At 42.8% G+C, this 21,034-nt stretch overlaps 2 protein-coding genes across 4 annotated transcripts in view; one reads left to right on the top strand and one right to left on the bottom strand.

Annotated features, from left to right (window-relative positions):
* The window catches only part of WFDC3 (WAP four-disulfide core domain 3), a 145,270-nt gene that overhangs the window by 79,234 nt on the left and 45,002 nt on the right, over positions 1–21,034 (top strand). Inside the window, exon 5 of one of the 3 annotated variants that reach the window (XM_044748665.2) lies at positions 17,241–17,376. The exons of 1 other annotated variant lie outside the window; for it this stretch is intronic. The gene's annotated coding sequence lies outside the window, so the exon portion shown is untranslated. Of the gene's footprint in view, positions 1–15,881; positions 16,005–17,240; positions 17,377–21,034 lie in introns of those variants that run through there. One more of the 3 variants, XM_044748664.2, reaches the window with a different exon arrangement.
* WFDC13 (WAP four-disulfide core domain 13) lies at positions 5,269–8,215 on the bottom strand. The gene is made up of 2 exons (XM_070485411.1): positions 8,005–8,215; positions 5,269–5,545 (listed from the first exon to the last, which is right to left on the bottom strand). Exons 1-2 carry the CDS (start codon positions 8,090–8,092, stop codon positions 5,391–5,393), a joined length of 243 nt encoding a protein of 80 aa, XP_070341512.1. The 5' UTR covers positions 8,093–8,215; the 3' UTR covers positions 5,269–5,390.

The following is a 21,034-nucleotide window of genomic DNA, read 5'->3' as shown; positions in this document are numbered from 1 at the left end:
CATTATTTCATCAGTATATCTTTTTGTAATGATCTTCACTTGGTATGATACCTATGGGTCCTCTAGTCCAACACCCACCTAATCCTCCAAAAACACGAGCCCATTCCTGTATCATCCCCAATTCCTTCAGCTAGAAAATCCACATTGTGGGTGCCTATGAAATAGGAGATTTTCATTTCCCCAGTCCTTTCACTGCCTCTTCCTACCTCAGGCTCTTTTCATATTACACTCATACCCAGAGTAAAAAGTTCAAATACGTGCTTCAATGATCAGTACATATCTTGGGAATTTTAATTCTTCACAAGTAATTGGAAATAAATACTAATACACTAAATGTAAAAAAAATTCTATAATATTAAACCCCTGTAAAATTCTCTCACGTCATTATCTTTACTTAGCCATTATTATTTCGACATCAGCTTTTTGTAGCTCAAAGCAATGCTTTCCAATATGCTTTCTGCGATGATGGAAATGTTCTACGTCTGCATTGTTTAAAGCCTTGAGCCACATGAGGTAATTGAGTTCTTGAAATGTGACTAGTGAGACTGGAGCTGATGGTATGTTTTATTTTATTGAATTGTAAATTTAAGTAGCCTCTTGTGACCAGTGCCTTTAGTAATGTGTCCATTACTCATCAAGCTGAGATGATTAAAACAGTGATAGCTGCAATTCAAATGGGCCAATCTTAATGTGAGGAGCCTGGCTCACTAGGTCAACTTGAACCACATCTGGTCAGCTCATGGTGGTAAAGGAACCTGCAGAATTTGCTGGAAGGCATTTCTAGCTCTGGGCCAGGAGTCACGAGGGATCAGCCAGATGAGAAATGTGTCACAGAAGAGAGGAGTAGGACATGGAATTGTGATAAGTTTATCTTGAAAAAAGTTCATTTGGGGAGGGATGTGATTGGGGGGAAGTGGAATTGTGAGACTAGGTGACCACGAATTTCCAAGTTGGTAACATTCACCTGGGATTTGCAGGGGGAAGAAACATCTTCCACAGTTGCTGGAGATTAGTAGAGGAACTGAGATCATTGTTAAATTAGCTGATCCTTCCTCATGTGGTTTAACCATGTGATCTTTCAGGGATGAAGTACTTTCCATAACTGTGCCTTGTTCTCTCTAAGAAGATATTTCAAAGATGGGAAACACGGTGCTTGTCTTCTTTGAGTCCCATAATTTATATGGGACCTAGAGAAATTTTTTAAAAACGTGGAGTTTAAGGTGGAATGTACACTTTGATTCCTTTATAAAACAAGAATTTTGGATAAAGGAAGGACTGAGAAGACACGAATAATGCTAGTAACATTCTCCTTAGACTCTTCCAGGCACCATGGTATGTGCTTAACCTGTGTGTCATCTCATTTTGTCTCACAACACACCTCCGGGTAGATGTTATTCAGCTCCACTTACAGATGAAGAGATGGGGGCCCTGAGGAGTTGGAGATACCCAGCATCACCAGGTCAGCAAGGGCAGAGCCAGACTGAGTCCCAGAGCAGCCAGGACCCTTCGCCCTTACTCTATCCTATTACCCGCTGTTAACAGATATTTCCAAGCTTCTGTTGTGGTTTTCAGCCTATTCTGTTTTCAAATTTACAAATTATTCTTTAAGAAAAATAATTTATAAAAGGAGGCAGAGTTTATCAAGCAAAAGTGAAGTAGGCAGCCAAGGTCTGAGAGGTTCTGGACTATGCAGGCAAGACTTTCTTTGTTAAAACAATTCATCAAATGTTAGGATTAGTCTACTCCTTGCCAGCCTCCTTTTTTTTCTCAGCCTATTCGAAAAGTCAGAATTGTATCCTCACTACATTCAAGGCAGTGTTAGGTTCTAGGGTTCTGTGGCAAAGAAGTCAGACACAGTGCCTGCTTTTATGAGACTTGAAATCTAGAGAGAGAAAATACTAAGTTAAATAAGTACATTACAGTGTGACAAAGTTTAAAGTAGAGTCAAGATATTGTGCTTGGAAAGGACTAAGAGAGTCACCCCTTCCGTCAGGGTGAATTGATGAAGCTTCCATGGAGATTTTTATTTAATATGAAACTTGAAGCACGAGTGGAGCTCATTGGAAAAGTGGGAGAAAGACATTCTGGGCAGAGAGCAGAGCTAGAGTTAGAGCGTAGAGGAAGAAGCACATGGGACCTTGGAGAGAGAACAAGTGGAGGGAGGCAGGTTTCTAAGTGTGAAAGAGAATGAGGAGTTATGAGGCCTACGTTGAAAGTAGGGGAAAGATCATCAATGGAAAAATTCAGTGGAAACAGGAAAAGGTGAAAATCCTCTCAACAGAAGTGAACTGATCCACCCAAGATGGCAATCCCTTGGGAAGAAGGCATCCCAAGCCTCGGGTTTATATTCCAGCTCCACCATTGACCAGTTGGCTAATGCTGAGCATATGACTTTAACTCTATGATCCTCAGTTTCCTTGTCTGTAAACTGGGCATTATGGTTACTGTGAGGACCAAGTGAGATGCAGCATGTCATGGCTAAAATGTTAGTTCACATTTAAAAAGTTGGAAGCCCTTGACAACACCCACCCGAACCCAGGTTTCGTGGAAGACTGTGACAAGTTCTGCCTGGGCTGTTCTGTCTTCCATTCCAGGTCGCCACAGGAAACTCAACACTTCACTTTCTGGGAACAAGAGCAGCATTTTTCTCAAGTCCTCACTGGCACTGCCATCTCCTACCTCACCTGGACTTCTCAGCCAGCACCAGGGTCTCCAGAGCAGCAATGGTCAGTTGAGAGGAACCGTTCTGCGGAAGACAGGCTGCAGGACCAGGGAGAGCAAACACTCCACACATGGATCTAACAGCCATTACAGTTAATGCAATACATCAAAGGACAGGCTTAGCCAACCCTACCAGGAGATAGCAGAATGGGAGTGCCCGTGTCCATCGGAGACAAACTCAGATTTACGGCAATGTTCTTCTGACTCTTCAAGGTGAAGTCCTGCTTCTTTGAGCAGTGCGTCGGCATGAGGCTTACTAAGGCTTATATACCTGCAGCCATGTGACCCTGCAATACTGCAATAAAAGGACCTGATATGGTTGCCCCAGCCACCTTTAGTTAGCCTTTTACCTGGATATAATACTTGGGTTCCTACTATGAGCTCAGTGTCTTCCTGCTGCCTGGGCTCTGGAGTAGTAACAATGGTGATGCATTGATTGATGGCCAGTGTGTGGCCTGAGCAGTTAATTGTGTAGAAAGTGCAGAGAAAGTTAGCATAGCAGACTCAGCAGAGCCTGAGCAAGGGTGAAAGTGGTGCTCGTGCACTTAAACTCCTCCACTTGCTACCATTTATCGAATTCCTTTGTACAAGATTAATAAAAGGACTGTCTAAGCTGAAATACATACCACCGTCCTAAACTTGGAATCTCTGGTGACTTCAGAAGGACTGTTAGAAGACCCTAAGCTCATCATTATCTTTTCAGTCTGCAACAAAATCCACCAAGTTCTGAGTGGTAGCTTGGATTTGGTGGTGGAGTTACAAAGCACTTCATTTTGCCCACCATTCTTGTAACAGTGGTAAAATAATAAAGACCATCCGTTTTTTTAAAGAGGAAAAATCTGGAACCCAGAGAGTGGGTTGCTGGCAGCTTCTAACCTTTGCAGAGTCTTTGCAATGACCGAGTTCTTCCATTCCACATGGCCTCATGTAAGCCTCACAAACCAGGGGCATGGCAACCTCTTCATCTTTTACATGAGGAAGCTGATGGTCTCAGAGATGTAGAGTGAGCTGACCAAAGCCACACAGAGCGTGAAAGGCTCAGCTCGACTCACTGCCCAGGGCATTGTCAACCTGCAGGCCGGCACAGCCTGTTTCCTGGCAAAGGCTCAGATCTGAGTACCTTGTGTTCCCCCTAGGCAATGACTCGGCCTCCTTATGTTGCTCTGTGTTGCAGAACTCACCCTGGACCTCATCCTCCCCCAGGGAGTGAGAACATAGCCCCAGGAGGGGATAGTGGAGGAGGGTGCGATCTGGATGACAAACGGCTATTCTGACCTTGTGGGAATATCAGACCTAGAGAGGCTAGAGGAGGAAAACTGGGAAAACTCACACCAGAAATGCCAGGCCAAACCCTGATCCTTACCAAATGCTCTGGGAAACATGCCTCAGTTGCCAGCCGTGATGTTTCCCAAAGCCCTCTGTTTGGTTCTATAGAAGAAAAATATTTTCAAATATAATCTGGTGAAGTTTTGTCCTTAAAGATATAATTTTTTATTTTCCATTACTTCCATCATTAAAACGAGACTAGGAAGCTAAGTTCTGCTGCCATAGGGAAAGAAGAACCTCAGAGAACCCAGTGACAACCAAGAGTCACATGTATGCTTCTGCATTCCCGTGCAGAGTCTTGAAAGATGTGGAGTTTAATTGCAAGGGCCAGTCTTGAGAGCAAAGTGGTTGCCTAATTGCTAAAATTTATTGAGTCACTGTTATGTGGCAAGCAATGTTTTTAGAGATTGCATGGGTTATCTATTTTAACCTTACTTTTATTGTTCGAGTCTGAAAGATGAGAAAGCTGATGCCCAGGGAGAGGTTGATTAACTTGTCTGAGGCCACTCAGCTAAGAAGTGGTAGAACCAGGATTTGCGTCCAGATATTTGGCCCTGGCCCCATAATTAATCACTCTGTACCTTGTCTTATATGTTGGGCATCATGCTCAGGGCAGGGAATATGGCAGAGAAGAAGACAGTTTAGAAGCTCACTGGTTGACTCTCCTGCCTTTGATATTTTGAGACCTCATTTACACCTTATAACAATCTTGCAAGGCTAGAAAAAAAAGAGTCCTCATTTTATGTGTGAGAAAAAGAAAGGCAAAATGGAGACTTGTCTTACTCAAGGTCACAGAAAGACATAGTTGCAAAATAGCATTGGAAACCAGATGCCTCATCAGCACTCTGCTCTTGGAGCGCCCTCAAATCAGCAGATGTGGGGCCAGCGCTAACGCCTGGGCAACTAACCTAAGCTTCCATTGGCTGGAGGACCTCCAGAGCCCAGGAACACTGGGGGCCAAAGGATGGTGTTTGGTGATAGATGGCAAGCAAAAACAGAACAAATTTGCTTTGGGATTTTGGTGACACTTGCATCCCAGATATAGTGTCTCAGGCCCCAGGATACAGGTGTATTCCACGAAAGGACAGTGGATGGATGGGTTTGCAAGTGTGTTCAGAGAGGCAGATTCAGAGATTCACAGGTGTGGTGATGGCGAGAGAAGGATTATATAGTTCAGGAGTGGAGAAAGGCTCTTTTAATCAGAACACTTATGGAAATTATTGTTGGTGAAGAGAAGGCGAGTTAGAGAGAAAAAGAGATCTATTGTAGTGGCTGGTAAGAGACTCTTCTGTTGAGCTCCCACCAGCAGCTCCAGGGTGAGGACTGGGCGTAGGAGAATCCCCTTACTTTTTGTGTTTTACATTGTAGTTTAACGTACAGATTATCCCACAGAAGGCAGAACAGCACTGAAGTCCTTTTGGGCAATCTTCCTGCAACGTACAGAATTGAGTACACTCTTCAGGGGCCGATCTGCATGGTGGAGGTTCCAAGATGTACTCTGGAATACAGAACAGGAAAGAGAAGAGCCTGAAACAGCAGGCTGGAGTCACATTCAGAACTCCAAAAGCCCAAGGAACTGCCAGGAAACCAGCCGCCGTGATCTCTCTCGTGTGATCACAGGGAGGTGGAATAAGATTTTGAGTTCCCTCTGAGTTCTCAGCAGGGAAGACCAAGGCTTGGATATCTGATTGAAGACAGATTTTGGCAGAAGCCTGCACCTATTGGTCATTCCTTGCAGATCAGATGCCAAGTCCCTGTAGACCCTGGTTGGGTCCAGTTCAAGGGAATGAATGGTGTGTGCTGTGAGCAAGAGAGAGGTGTGTAGGTCCATTTGCACTGATTCATTTTGTAGTCTCAGCAAGTTGTACAGCCTCTCACTAACAATATAGTTTAACTAGGGTCAACCTAACACTTCTTATTTGTGTATAGGAAGAATGAGTGGAAGGGAAGATTTTGGGAAAGGATGAAGACCACACAGCCCACTGAAGGTACTGGCATCAGAATGCCGGAACCCGAATCACAAATGAGTTCTAGGGGTGACATCTTTCACAGGGAGAAGGGTAGGTATTTCAGAATGGGATCCAAAGATCAGCTTCTCCTTCTTCCCAGGTATCTACTGATCAGGAGGCAAGAGCACCATGATGCCCCCAGTGTCTACTGTTAGTGGAGAATAAGCATCTTGATGCTGACATCTCATTCCTTCCATTCCCCCAATACTCAGGTCAAAGCCAAGATGACCTCCACCAGGAGATCCTGCCCCAAATCTCCAAACTCACAATATTTTCTCTGTTCCTGAACTCCAAAGCATTAAGGATGGGCCCCAGCAACCCCTTTATCCAAGCCCAGCCAGGCCCTAATTTTTGAACCTTGTGACTTGCTCTTTCTTTGGGGCGAATTTCATAGGTGGGGCATTCCATAATCTATTTCTCTGCAGGTATTTGTAAATAGAAGGTAGGAAACTATGCTTATCTGAAAGGAATAAATGTGAATAAAGTCAGGGCTATAATTGTAACAGCAAATGGCACCAGAGATGGCGTGAAAAAAGCCAAGGCCCAAACTGTTGACAATTTGGCAGAGACCAGGACTCAGCACTCACCCTAGGCCTCCCAGTCATCCATATAGCTCAGTGGGTCAGGGCGAGAAATTGGAACTGGTCCCCACTTTGGAGAGTTTGGGGCTCAGTGGAACAGTGCAGGGAAGTCCTGAGCCAGGGATCTCAAAGAGGTTGACCTTCTCAAGTTTTTCTTCCTCTTCTGGATGTCTGGTCCCAATCTCACTCACAGCACTTACCAGTTTTTCAGAAGGTCTCTCCTCAAACTTTAGTCCTTCATTCTCCAATTAACTCTATCCTGGATACCCCTGTTCTCTTGCAGCTTGCTTAGCCTCCCTTAGTCTTTCATACCTACATGCCCTCTCTGACACCCCTAAAACAGGACCTTGTGTCCCTAGACACATGAGATGCCACACATATCCCTCTTCCGAGCCCCCAATATTCTGAAGATGCCCTCCCCACAGAAGAGTACAGGTATGGTGAATAAGAGTTCAGTTCCCATTTGGCGTTGGTCGGGGTCAGCATTACTGTGGCCAGTGCTCCTGTTATGTTGAGCTGGGCAATGGTGGCTGCTGAGATGGACTCTATACCTTCCCTTTGATGCTAATCACTGGTAATTGTGCAGGTACCTCTGAATTTTTAAAATGTGAAATAAAATGTGAGACTTTCTTTTCTCCTCTCCCAAAACATCCTCCAAGGCTGAGATTACGTAGCTTCCAGCTTGAGTTCTACCAACTTAATTTTCTTCTCTGTTGTAATACTTGAAAAGTTGGCCCAAGCATCCATGAAGGAACCAGGAGCAGTCAGAATAAGCTGGATGATGAGGCTGATAATGTTTACAGTAGTTAATACTTACTGAGTACTCGCCATGGTCCAGTAAGAGTGCTCTGTGTCTGCAGGCATTATCTCAGTTTCTCCTCCCAACTATCCCTGCTACAAAGAGAAAACCTGAGGCCCAGACAGTCTGCCCAAGATCACTCAGAAAGCGACAGAGGAGGGATTCAAACCTAGATCTTGCTGATGATAAAACTTGGACTCTTGAACATGATACCTTTTTTTTTTAAGATTGGCACCTGAGCTAACAACTGTTGCCAATCTTTTTTTTTTCTGCTTTTTCTCCCCAAATCCCCCCAGTATATAGTTGTATATTTTAGTTGTGGTCCTTCTAGTTGTGGCACAGGGGACGCTACCTCAACGTGGCCTGATGAGTGGTGCCATGTCCATGCCCAGGATCCGAACGGTGGAACCCTGGGCGGCCAAAGCGGTGCATGCGAACTTAACCACTCGGCCACGGGCCGGCCCCGATACTGTATTTTTTCATGCGGTGTGCCCAGGCTGTCAGCCCTCAGATCCTCTTATCTCTACAGATGCTGTTTCCCTCCCCTGGGCCCAGACCCAGCACCTACTCATAAAATGCTGCTTGGGACTCCCAGGGACCAGCTGTGGTGTTAGGTGAATCAACAGCAGGGACTGCAGAAGCAGCACGGGCTTCATGCTGCCGAAAGGACAGATGAGTAAGTCCCGGCCCAAGACTGCTGGGTTTGACCAGGCGCAGCTTAGAGAAGAGAGGGAAGGAGGGCAAAGTCAAGGCAAGCTCTGACTGGCCTTTTGCTGTGTATTCCAATCCGGAGGGCTTGACAGAAATCCAACCACCTCCCAACCACGCCCACTCCAGGGCCAGGCAATGTTTTCAAATCTATACTTCTTTCATCCCCCTAAACTTGACCTTGTTATGTCTCTCATCTGTCTAGGTCTTGTTCATGTCCTTTGACAAAATTTTTATAATTTTTGCCATGTAGAGTTCTGGCATGTCTTTGTTATATTTATTTCTAGAGAGGCTTGAATTTAAAAAATGAAAATGTAGATAGTATCATTAACTTTTTAGTTATTTCTTTTTGTTTGTTGCTAAAGTAGAGAAATGACTTTTGCATATTGATCTGTAACTCGTTACCTTGCTTCCACCTTTTATCGCCTTCTACCTTTTATCAAATTTCTTTCTTTTTTTCTTTTTTTGAGGAAGATTAGCCCTGAGCTAACATCTGCTGCCAATCCTCCTCTTTTTGGTGAGGAAGACTGGCTCTGAGCTAACATCCGTGCCCCTCTTCCTCCACTTTATATGCGGGATGCCTACCACAGCATGGCTTGCCAAGCGGTGCCTCGTCCATACTCGGGATCGGAACCAGTGGACTCCGGGCCGCCAAAGCAGAATGTGTGCACTTAACCGCTGAGCCACCATGCCGGCCCCTATCATAATTTCTTGATGTGCTCTTTTTAGTGTTCTATGTAGTCAATCATAATCTGCAAATAATAACGGTTGTATTTTTCTTATTCAAACTTTACGTAATGCCTCATTGTGCAGGCAGCACCTCCATATGGTATTGTGTAGAAGTGGTGATAGCGTATATTCTCGTCTGATGCTTGACTTAAAATGAAAGCTGCTTACGTTTCCTCTTTTGGGTAGTGTCTGTTTTAGGTTTCTCGTAAATGTCTTTTATCAGATTTAGAAAATTCTCTTGTTCCTGACATAAGAAAATTTTCATTAATTTATGTGAAATTATATCTATTGTTTTTTCCTACATATATTGAGATGATAGTATTATTTTTCTCCCATAATCTGTTAATGTACTAAATTACATTTCAGATTTTCTAACAGTAAACCAGTCTTATATTTCTCCACTAATCTCATGTGATCATGGTGTATTATCGTTTTTATATTGTTTGGTTCAGTTTGCTGTTGTTACCGGCTCTTCCTTAATATCAGCTGTGATATTTATCCCTCTGCAGTGAACCCAGCATGTATGGAGTTAAAACTAAAAGCACACGGTCCCACTTCACTGCTTCTTTAGTTACACTCATGTTTGTTTCTTTAACCTCTGACTCTCTGAGCTTTACAACCAAATAGAAGTTACAAATTGTCCAAGTCCAGACGGCCTCAAACTGGGCTCCCACCAAAGTTGTAGCTAATCACAGGACCTTGAAGTTCTTTTACGGAGAAACTAATGTCCAGAGAGTGTCAAGAAACTGAAGGTTCCCAGGCCCAACTCCTTGGCTTCCTGACGTCAGTCTACCTTCCACCATGGAGATAAACAGCCAAGGACACTCATGTGAGAAATCCTTTCTCTCCTCCACTGGAAGCAGCCCCAGACACAGGCCGTGGGAAAACGCTGACCAAGAAGGCCATGGCCTCCCTCCCCTACCTAAAACCCCAAATAAAAACCCCTACGTGGTTCTTAACGGGGAGCTGCCAATTTCGCAGGCACAAGCCCTTGTTTTGCTCTCTTTGCCCCGCAAAGGAAATAACGCCTTTCCTTTTCCACTCAAGACTGTGTTCCTGTTATTTGGATTGGCATTGGGTTCAGAGACTGAACTTTCAGTAACACTATTTTTAAGGCATTTTACATCTTTATTCATAAGGGAAATGGGCTTGTAATCTTTCTTATGCTGTCCTTGCCTGGTTTTGTAGCAAGCTGACACTGACCTCATAGAATGTGCCAAGTAGCAGCCCTCTTTTATCAATCTTTGGAAAGTTTTGTGTAAGATAATCAGTTACTTGAATCCTTAATTCCGCTTTTTTTCTTGCACAAATATACTCATTTGCACCTTGTTGTTTTCATTTAACAGTATATCCTGAAAATCACCCTAAGGCGGTTCATAGCCACTTCCCCTTTCCTACAGCTGCATTCTTCACCACTGTGTGCACACACCCTAGTCACACAGCCAATCTCCCACATGTGGGTGTTTATGTATTTTCCAAGATTTTGCTGTTACGAATGTGCTGCAATGACCAATCATTTGTGTATTTTCTGTATTATTGGAGGTATAGCATCAGGGTAAATTTCTAAAAGAGCAATTGTTGATTAAAAGAGTAAATTCATACGTAGTTCTGTTAGATATCACCAAATTCTACTCCATAAAGGTTGCACCATTTTGTCCTGCTACATACCACATGAGCACGCATGTTTCCCTTAACAGAATGTGCTGTTATGCTTTTGAATTTTTGCCAAAATGATAAGTGAGAATGTTATCTCTGTGGTTGCTGAGATTCATTCGTGTTCTAGTATGTATTAGTACTTCATTCATTTTTATATGTGAATAATAATCCATTGTATGTATATACTACAATTTACTTATCCATTCATCATCTGTTGATGGACATTTGGGCTGTTTCCACCTTTTGGTGCTTGCAAATAGTGCAGTCCGAACATTTGTGTGCAAGTATTTATTTTTATACCTGTTTTCAATTATTTTGAGTGTATACCTAGGAGCAGAATTGTTGGATCATATGTTTAACTTCATCTGTTTAGCTTTTTCAGGAAACTGCAAACTGTTTCCATGGTGGTTGAACCATTTAACATTTTTATCACTAATGTATGGTGATCATGTGATTTTTTCCCTTCATTCTATTAATGAGGTGTGTTACATTATGTTCTAATACATACATATTTTCATACGTTGAGCCACCCTTGCATTTCTGGTGTTAATCTCACTTTGTCATGGTGTATAATTGTTTTAAAATTGTGTTAGATTCAGTTTGCTAGTATTTTTTCCGACAATTTTTGCATTTATATTCATAAGAGATATTGGTTTGTAGTTTTCTTTTCTTGTGCTGTCTTTGTCTGGCTTGGTGTCAGGATAATGCTGGTCTCATAGAATGACTCAGGAAGTGTTCCCTTCTATTCTATTTTTTTGGAATTAAGAAATGTGAACAATATCTTTATTTTATATAACTTTTTATGTGTGTATATAATCCAAATCAGTAAAAAATGTGAGATCACATGGGTAGATTATACTACAAAAGGGGGAAAGGATGTCTAGTACTGGGTTTTTCTTTGTTGGGAGTTTTTTTAAAATTACTGATCCAATATCCTCACATGTTATAGATATGCTCATTTTTTCTATTTCTTCTTCAATCAGTTTTGGTAATTTGTGTGTTTCTAGGCATTTGTCCATTTCATCTAGGTTATCAAATTTGTCAGCATAAAATTATTCATAGTATCTCTTATAATCCTTTTTATTCCTGTACAGTTGGTAGTGATGTTCCCACTTTCATTTCTGATTTTACTTATTTTTGTTTTCTCTTTTTTTTTTCTTAGTCACTCTAGTTAAAGGCTTTAAATTTTACTGATCTTTTAAAAGAACCGTTTATCTTCCTTGTTTCTTTTTATTGGGTTTCTGTTCCCTATTTTGTTTACCTCTGCTCTGATCTTGTTGTTTCCTTCCTTCCACTAGCTTTGAGTTTAGTTCTTCTCTGTCTAGTTCCTTAGGGTGTAAAGTCAGGCTGTTGATTTCTTTTTTTTTAATTGAGCTCTCATTGACATATAACATTATATTAGTTTCAGGTATACAACATAATGATTTTGTATTTGTATATATTGTGGAATGATCAGCACCGTAAGTCTAGGTAACATCCGTCACCATACATAGTTGCAATTTTTTTCTTGATGAGAACTTTCAGGATCTACTCTCTTAGCAGCTTTCAAATATACAATATAGTATTATTAACTATAGCCATGCTGTACCTTACATCCCACGACTTATTTATTTTATGACTGGAAATTTGTGCCTTTTGACTACCTTCATCTATTTCTCTCAACCCTCACCCACCACCTGTGGCAACCACCAATCTGTTCTCTGTATCTATAAGTTGGTTTTTTGGCTTTGGGTTTTTTTAGATTTCACATATAAGTGAGATCATACTGTATTTGTCTTTCTCTGTCTGATGTATTTCACTTAGCATAATGCCCTCAAGGTCCACCCATGTTGTCACAAATGGCAAGATTCTCTTTTTTATGGCTTAATAATATTCCATTGTATATATTATACCACATTTGATTATGCATTCATCTATTGATGGACACTTAGGTTGCTTCCATGTCTTGGCTACTGTTGATAATGCTCCTATGAACATTGGGGTGCAGATATCTTTTCAAGTTAATGTTTTAATTTTTCTTGGATAAATATCCAGGGACCTTTCTTCTTTTTTAATATAAGCATTTACAGCTATAAATTCCCCCCTAAGCACTGCTTTCACTGCATCCTATAAGTTTTGGTATATTGTGTTTTCATTTTCATTCATCTTAAAGCGTTTTCTAATTTCTGTTGCAATTTCTTCTTTGACCCATTGATTGTTTATGAGTGTGTTGTTTAATTTCCACATATTTGTGAATTTTCCAATTTTCCTTCTATTATTGATGTCTTGCTTAATTCAGTTGTGGTTGGAGAATACGGTTGATATGATTTCAATCTTTTAAAGTTTATTTAGATTTGTTTTTTGGCCTAAAAGAATGATTTATGTTGGATAATGATTTATCCTGGAGAATGTTCCATGAGTAGTCGAGAAGACTATTTATTCTGTTGTTGTTGAGTGTTCTATATACGTCTTTTAGGTCCACTTGGTGGAAGCATGCCTTCTGGATACCAGAATTTCCTGATGCATGGAACCTAACATTTTGGGGATAGGAAGGACAAATTGCTGGGGATGATGTGGAGTACATCTACTTGCAGTTCTTTGGGTTCTGGACTCATGTATTCTGTCTATCAGAGAGATTGCAGCATACAAGGCCTTTGGCCAAAGTACATTTCTAAACCAGAAGGAAAAAGTTCCATCTTTGTGGGGTGTCATCTCCAATCTGGCCATTTATATGCTTCTTCAGTAGGCCAATCCATAACCCTGTCAGGCTGACAAATTCTGGGTGATATAGTATAGAGTAGAACCATGGGGATCTTATGATTAAAGACTTGTTACTGACCTTATCTGATGTAAAATTTGTCAATTGGCCTGAAGCAATATTACATGGAACCCTATGTCCATACATCAGACACTCTTTGATCCATGACATAGTGGTGTTGGTTGAGGGATTGCAGAAAGAAAAGTCAAATCATGCTCCCAGAACATGTGTCTATCCCAGTCAAGGTGAGTCACTCCCTGTCCAAGGAGAAATGGGACTGATGTCTAAACTTGCACCAAGTGGCTGATTCACTTACTGAGGACCAGTGCTATATTGAGGGTTCACTCTTGGCCTGTGCTGCTGCTAAGCCATACATTCAGAACAGGAGTAGTTACATCAGCTTTGGTGGCGGTGAGCTCATGATGATGAGCCTATGCATAGCCTACATCTCTGTCATCACAGCTACTCTGTTCATGGGTCCATTGTGAAAGTATTGGTGTGGCTAAAGACAGAGTCTGGCCTACATTAACTGGCCAAGACATCCAGTAAACCCAGGTCTATCATGCCTCTTCTGCAGTGATGCACACTTTGTGCCCACTCCCACTCATCCATCCATGCTTCTTCCTCAAACTTCTTGTCTCCAAGTCTCCTGGCTTATTGTTTCCTTCAGACCTCTAGCAAACCTGCCAAGCATTCACCACTATACATGGGGCCATAGATATTCCCATCTCAAGTTCCTTCTCTCTACTCAAACTACGGGTAGATCGCCTAAACCTCTGTCCACAGGAGAAATTCCCCTCCCCAATTGCTTTTCGGTCATGACACCAGTAGGACTGCCATGTGGAAATAGTGCATTTAAAGCCAACACTCTCATAGAGATCCAACCCATATGTGAACCAGACTTTCTTATTTTTTCTGCTGCATCAACTGATAGTTAGAGAACAGCTCCTGAGACCACAGGTGTGAGCTGACGGAGAAATATAGACATAACAGTGTTAGGTGACACAGGGATCTAGATCACCTGTTTGTGTGTCTTTCTTGTACTATACGGACCTGCTTGGCCCTATCCCAGATGTATCGCTTCTAATGCATGATAGGTTGCTCCTAATCTTATCTGAACTTGTCTTGTTGGATGTGACAGCACCCAGCTAATGATGAGCATGTTTGATAACAGTTACTTGATGTCATAATCTCAGATACGCAGTCTTTTAGGGAACAGATACCATGCTAGAGGCTATTTTATTAATGGTATATAGTTTTCTCCTACAGGAGGTTTTCCCCCCAAGATTAATGACAAAAGAACTAATGTGTGTTGAGCACTAACTTTGTTTCCCATGCTGAGCTAGAATATGAAGGTTGATTTCTACTCTCTTTTAAGGTTTTACATTAAAGGACCATTCCTCCAGGAATCCTTTACTTATTCCTCCAAATTGAGGTCAGAAGACCCTCTGCTGGGCTTCAATACTACCTTATTTTCTCCCTCTATAGTCCTGATCACGTTGCATTAGACTTATTCAATTTTATATTTCTCCTGCTAGATTGTGAATCCTGCAGAGACAGGAACAATGGCTGACTTATGCTATAGTACTTAGCACTGAATACAGTGCCTTGCATGTAGGAATTAAAAAAAACAAATTCGTGAACACTCTCATTTGAGCCTTTTATTACTCTTGTGAGTCACACAGAGACATGACTTACTCAAGAGTAAGAGGGAGTTTGTTGCGGGGTTGAATCAGCAATCTAGTTGTCTTAATTTTGCACCAAGAAAGGTCCCCTGCTAAGTCAGACTCTGGGTCCAGTGGTAATGGCTGGGCAAAGAATAGGAGCTTCACTTAGGCTGGATCACCAGTGCCATCGATTAGTGGATCCAAAACATGAATGTTGCAGAAAAAGAGAAACCGAAGAGAAAAAGTTTAGTTCTGCCTAAAATGTGTGTTATTAGTTAGGATAGATTAAATGGCATTAATAAAGAGCCCTCATGATATAATGGCTGGAATGCAATAGAAGTTTTATTTTCTGCTCTCATAATAGTTCAAGATGGCTATTCTAGAACACTGGATGACTCTTCTTTCATGTGGCGATTCTGGGACGCAGGCTTCTTCCACCTTTTGGCTTCACCATCTTGTCATCTGTACTAAGCTGGTGCAGGGCAAAGACTGTGTGAAGGAGGCTTACCAGCTCCTTAAAGCTTTGACCAAGAAGTAACAAATAACTTTTGCCATCAGCCTATTGGCTGGAATGTTTACATTGCCACCCACCTGCAGGGTGGTTGGATCAAGAAAATGCAGCTCCTATTTCAGCTTCTGTTTCTCATCTATAACTCTTCTTTGATAGGATCAATGTGACAGTATCCACTCACCAAGTAGGTATCTTTTATGAGTGGATTAAAAGATGAACTGGGAGAGCGAGAAAATTTTGGGTCAAGAAGCACTCTGCAAACTATAGGTATGAGTATCAGATATTTTGAAAATAAACTACACCTGTGTACTGAAGGAGCCTGCATTAGGAGTTCAGAATATCAGAATAGGATTCAAATCTTCACCACCATGATCTTCCCAGCTTCCAGGCTTATTGCGAGTCCAGTGCCTTCAGGTCTCCCCTCTTTCTCCTGTTAGGGAAGAATGAAAATGAACTCCTTCACTTCTGAGAGCCCACAATACTCCTCCACAATGTTTCTGGCGGTGACTACCTCCTCCTGGAGAACCTGCCCTGAGCCCTTGACTGACAGAATCCTTCCTCTGTCTGAGGGGTAAGATACTTACTGTGGGCCCCCATTCTTCCCGTGGCCCCCGCTAGTGGCTCTCTCTCTCTCTGATACATTAATTAATAATGTTTTAATTATATAATTATTATATGAATAATTAACATGTTATTAATACATTATTATAAGTAATAGAATCAATTATGTTAATAAAATAGATTATACATAATTATACATAATAGTACAATTAATATATTATTAATTATATCATACAATATATTTTATTATATTAACAAATTATTGTGAATATATTTTAACAAAGCTGGAAAATATATGTGTTAAATATATATATTTTCCAGCTTTATCAAGATATAATCAATTTATATCAATTATATCTTAGTAAAATACATATGTAACATATATAATTATATATAATATATGTAACATATTAAGTTTTCCAGCTTTATTAAAATATAGTTGACATGTAACATTGTGTAAGTTTAAGGTGTAACATGTTAGTTTGATACACTTATATATTGCAAGATGATCACCAACATAGCGTTATCTAACATCTTCATCACATCACGTAATTATCATTCTTTTTTGCAGTGGGGACATTTAAGTTCTACTCTTTCAGCAATTTTCAAGTATATAATACAATATTATTATCTATAATCAGCATGCTGTACCTTAGATCCCCCGAATCTATTCATCTCATAACTGGAAGTTTGTACTCTTTGCCCAACCTCTCCCCATTCCCACAACCTCCAACTCTAGTAACTACCGCTCTACTCTCTATTTCTACGTGCTTTTTCAGATTCCATATATAAGCGATGTCATGCAGTATTTGTCTCTTTCTGCCTGACTTATTTCACTTATCATAATGCCTCAAGTGTCCTTCAAGTTGTCAAACGTGGCAGGGTTTCCTTCTTTCTCATGGCAGAATATGTTCCATTGTATAAATACCACATCTTCTTTATCTATTCATCCACTGATGAATGGAGGAATAGATCTTTCTGTTCTTTTTTCCTGTAAGTTATTTTGTCATTAGAGTACAGAAATATTATATCTTTCAGGAACAAAATTCTGTTTGCAAAGGGGAGGGTTAGTTATGTGAGAGGAGGAGTCATCTCTGCAGAAGCCCAAGTCCACACAGCAGGCCACGGCAGGGGGCAGGCGAAGGGAGGACACGAGGACTCCCTGGCTTGGCCAGCAGAGGCAGGGAGGAGCCCAGGATAACCTGTTCTTTCTTTCCTTCCCTCGTCACCCCCAGCTCTCCAGGGAAATCTGTGCCAGACTTAGAGCTCACTGCTCTGCAGAGTCATGCCAACCCAGGCCCTGCTGCCCCTCCTGCTTCTCTGTGTGCTGCTGCTGCAGGCCCAAGGAGGGCTCTATAAATGGAAGATCCACAAAGGAGGTATCCATAAATGGAAGAAGATGCAGCATAGGTGATGGGCTAGGGATGGGGATGGGGAGGGGAAGGAGGGGTTGTGTCCACCCTAAGGAGGACCTGGGAATCGGAACCTTGCAGCACATCCTGTGCTGACCAAGCACTATGAGGGCTCTGGGTCCTCCCAAACCATGGCCCTCCAGCCCCTTTCCGCAGCTCTGTGAATAGTGATGCAAGCGAAACCTACATCTTTTTATTCTCCATTCCAAACATCCAGAGACAAATGGTACATACAATAGGGAAAGGTACACTGGGGCTGAGAATCAGATGGGGAAACAAAACAACTATTCTTGGATTTATGCATATATGCAACCAAAAAATATCCAGAGATGTTTATAGGAGTAGGGGTAGAAAAAAAGAATGTTGGGAAAGCAAATTTTGGGGTGTTCAGGGTCAAGTTAAAGTCATCTCCAGAGGGACTAGGATGGTGGCAGTGGAAGGGAAATATTGAAAGTGGTATTTTCCAGGAAGGGGCAAGGGTACTAGAGACAGTGATAGTGAGGAGGAGCCAAGTTCCTCTTCCTCTCTGGACCCTGCAAATTCTGGAGAGTGGGGGAGGGTTTGCAGGATGTCTCAGATTTTGTTGAGTTCTCAGGGTCAGAGAGTGTATAGGTCTGACTTCTCCTAGGCCATAACTACTATGAGAGACACGGTCCTGGTGCAGGAGTATGGAGAGGGTCCAGGAAGCCCAGGCATTGAGGTCTACTGGGGGAGAATGGGGAGAACAGGACTGAAGATACTACCAATCACCAGGATTTGCTGAGGGGCAGAAAGTGAGTTCCCTGAAAAGTCCAAGAATGCCATGAGTGGGACCTGGGTTCTGGGGTCTCGGAGGAGGCTTTAAGCTCCAGGGAGGTGGTCTGTTCAGACCTAGTTCCACTGACTCTTCTCCTGTCCTTCTTAGATAACAAGGCCTGTATGAAGCAGCTAAGCGTGCATCATTGCAACGACCACTGTTCATATTTCCTGCATTGTTCAAACGCGAATACTGTATGCTGTCCAACCTTCTGTGGGAACGTTTGCATGAGCCTCAGATGAGTGGGAGAGTGGGCTGGGCTTTGCATCCTACTCCCCCAACCCTCTTCTGGAGACTGTGCTGAGACCAAAGCACAAGGCCTTCAAATCAGGGGCACAAGGATGTCAACAGGAGTGCCTCCTTCCCTACCACCTGAACTACTTGTTCCTGTCAAATAAACCAGAACAAATGCCCAAGGACCTGTGTGTTTTCCTCTTAGTGCTTGTGATCCTTGAGAACCCAGTGCAGACCCCAGGATGCCCCTACCTTTCTGGGTCCCTGTCTCTGATCTCTCTCCCCTTGTCATGCTTCTCTACTCTCTCCCTTTGGCCCATACACCCTGGCTGGGCCCCTTGGAGGTTCAATACCCTTGTTCCTCTGTTCAATGAACCAGTGCTCCCAGGGGGAGAAAGTTCTCATGTGTGGCATCTCCTGATACTAGGAGAACATTTTTTACCCTGGAGTCAGAAGGGCCAAGTTAAACATGAGCTGGGTGGAGGCTAGACCCTGGGGCACAGAGTAGGAGGCCCCCAAGGACTGCATTCATGTTTCCAGCCTTGGCCCACCCCACTCCTTCTCCTTCTGAGGTTCAGATTACTGTCTCTTTACAGTGAAGAAAATGAATCCCAGGAAAGTGAAGTGACATGCCCCAAGGCCAAAACAGACTGAGAGGTCATGATGCAGTTAGAGGAGGATGTTTCCTCTGGACTCCCTGTTTGCTCGATTCTTCTCCATTATGGTGAGACCGTAGGCATGGAGGTGAGAGTCTGTGCCAACCAAGAGTCTATGCTAACCTCAAACTTTCTCCACTCCATCTTCTACCAATATGACCACTCTTATGATGGAGCCTGGAATGGGCTGCAGGCTCTGAGACTCCACTGCCTTCCATTAACTGAGTGGTCCCTACCTCTCCCAAGTCCTCCTCCTTATGGCCTCATTCTCTACTTTTTAATCCATAGAGCAGCCACGGGTGTGGGAACAGGTGGTTCATGGTGATGCCGCTAAGGATTAATTGGCACAAGAAGGCTATGGATCTTGCCTATGGTCTCATGGTGAGTCAGGGGAAATTAATCACTGATGTACAGACTCCCTACTACTCTGTGCATCACAAGTCCTGTGAAGTGGTCCAGGAACTAGATCCAGGGACTGGGTCCCATGAGGCCAATCGGGACCTGGAGTCAAGTCTGAAGAACTTGGGTAGACAGGCCATGCTGAGGCAGGCGTGCAGCATTAGACTCCAGTCCAGTGCTTCCTGCTGGGCATCGGTGAAGGAGACATGGGAGGAGGAAACCTGCCTTCATCAGGCCAGAGCCTCTGGCCCACCTCAGAAGCATCACAGGGCTCCTGGTGTTGGAGGATCTTCTCCACTTCTGCTAAGAACTGCCCTTGGACAAGGGGGCCTTAGGAAAGAGATCATGATCAACCACGAACACAGACATCATTGGTGGTAGGTGGTGGCCAGGGCATGCTCTACAGGAGCTCTTACTTGGTTCTTCCTCAGATAGCCTCACTCTCCTAGCCTCTTCCCAGTGCTTAGCCATGCCCCAAATACCCTAAGAGACACTCTTAAGAGAGGCAAAGTTACCTGCCAGGGGCCACATATGGAATTACCTCCCATGTCCGCATCCAGTGCTCCCATCTATGTGTGTATAGCATAGGTACAAGGCTGACCTATTTCTTGTCACTGGTTTGAGCACTATGGACCCTGAATTTTGCTGGAAGCAGTTACTCTTCTTCCTTGTGATAACTGGTGCCTTGACCTGTGTCCAGCAAACTTTCTGGACACTCCACCATGCCCCAGGGAGCTCAGAGGCTATGCCTAGAATGCTATGGCTGGGAGGAGTGCTTGCCTGAACATCACTGCATGTTCTGTCTTATTGGAACAACTCTGTGCCTCCATATTAGGTAGAGTAGAGAAGTGGGGACCCCTGCAAGACTTTCAATCTCATGGAAGAGAGGAAGAAGCCAATGCAAATTCTGCCATGATCCGGGTCTCCCAAATGTCAAGTCCCAGGCTGCAGAGAATTGTAGATAAGTGCTGGCCTGTTTGAAACCAAGCACATAGCCTTATGGTTGCCATTCTTTGCATTATTTGTTCTTTTCTCTTGCTCCAGACCTGCTTCTAACAAATTCTTTCTTCCCATTCTTATCAATCAAGATAATCAGAAGTAGCTTTCTCACATGTATAGACTCAGCAGTGTGCTTTCACTGTCTTTCCTCTAGACTAAGTCATATCTTTGGCCCTTTGACATAATAGAGTCTGAAGAAATTTTGGTCACTTGATATCCCACAGAACATCTTGTCAGTCCATCACATTGATTACATTATGCTGACTGGCTATAAGGAATGGAAATAGAGGGCATCCTAGGTGCTTTACCACATACACCCAGGGAATGGGAGATATACCTGATAATAGTCCAGGACTTGCCATGTTGGTGAAATTTCCAGTGGTCCAGTGGTCTGGAGCATGCAGGTACGGTTCCTCTGAGCCAGGAAACAAGTTGCTGCACCTTGTACTACCCACCGTGAAGAAAGATCTAATGTTTGATGGGCCTTTTTGGATTTTGGAGACAACAAAGGCCACTTTTGGGCATTCTCTCCT

This window comes from Equus asinus, chromosome 15, assembly GCF_041296235.1.
Source record: "Equus asinus isolate D_3611 breed Donkey chromosome 15, EquAss-T2T_v2, whole genome shotgun sequence".
Classification (NCBI taxonomy): Eukaryota; Metazoa; Chordata; class Mammalia; order Perissodactyla; family Equidae; genus Equus; species Equus asinus.
This window is presented reverse-complemented; position numbering and strand designations above follow the sequence as displayed.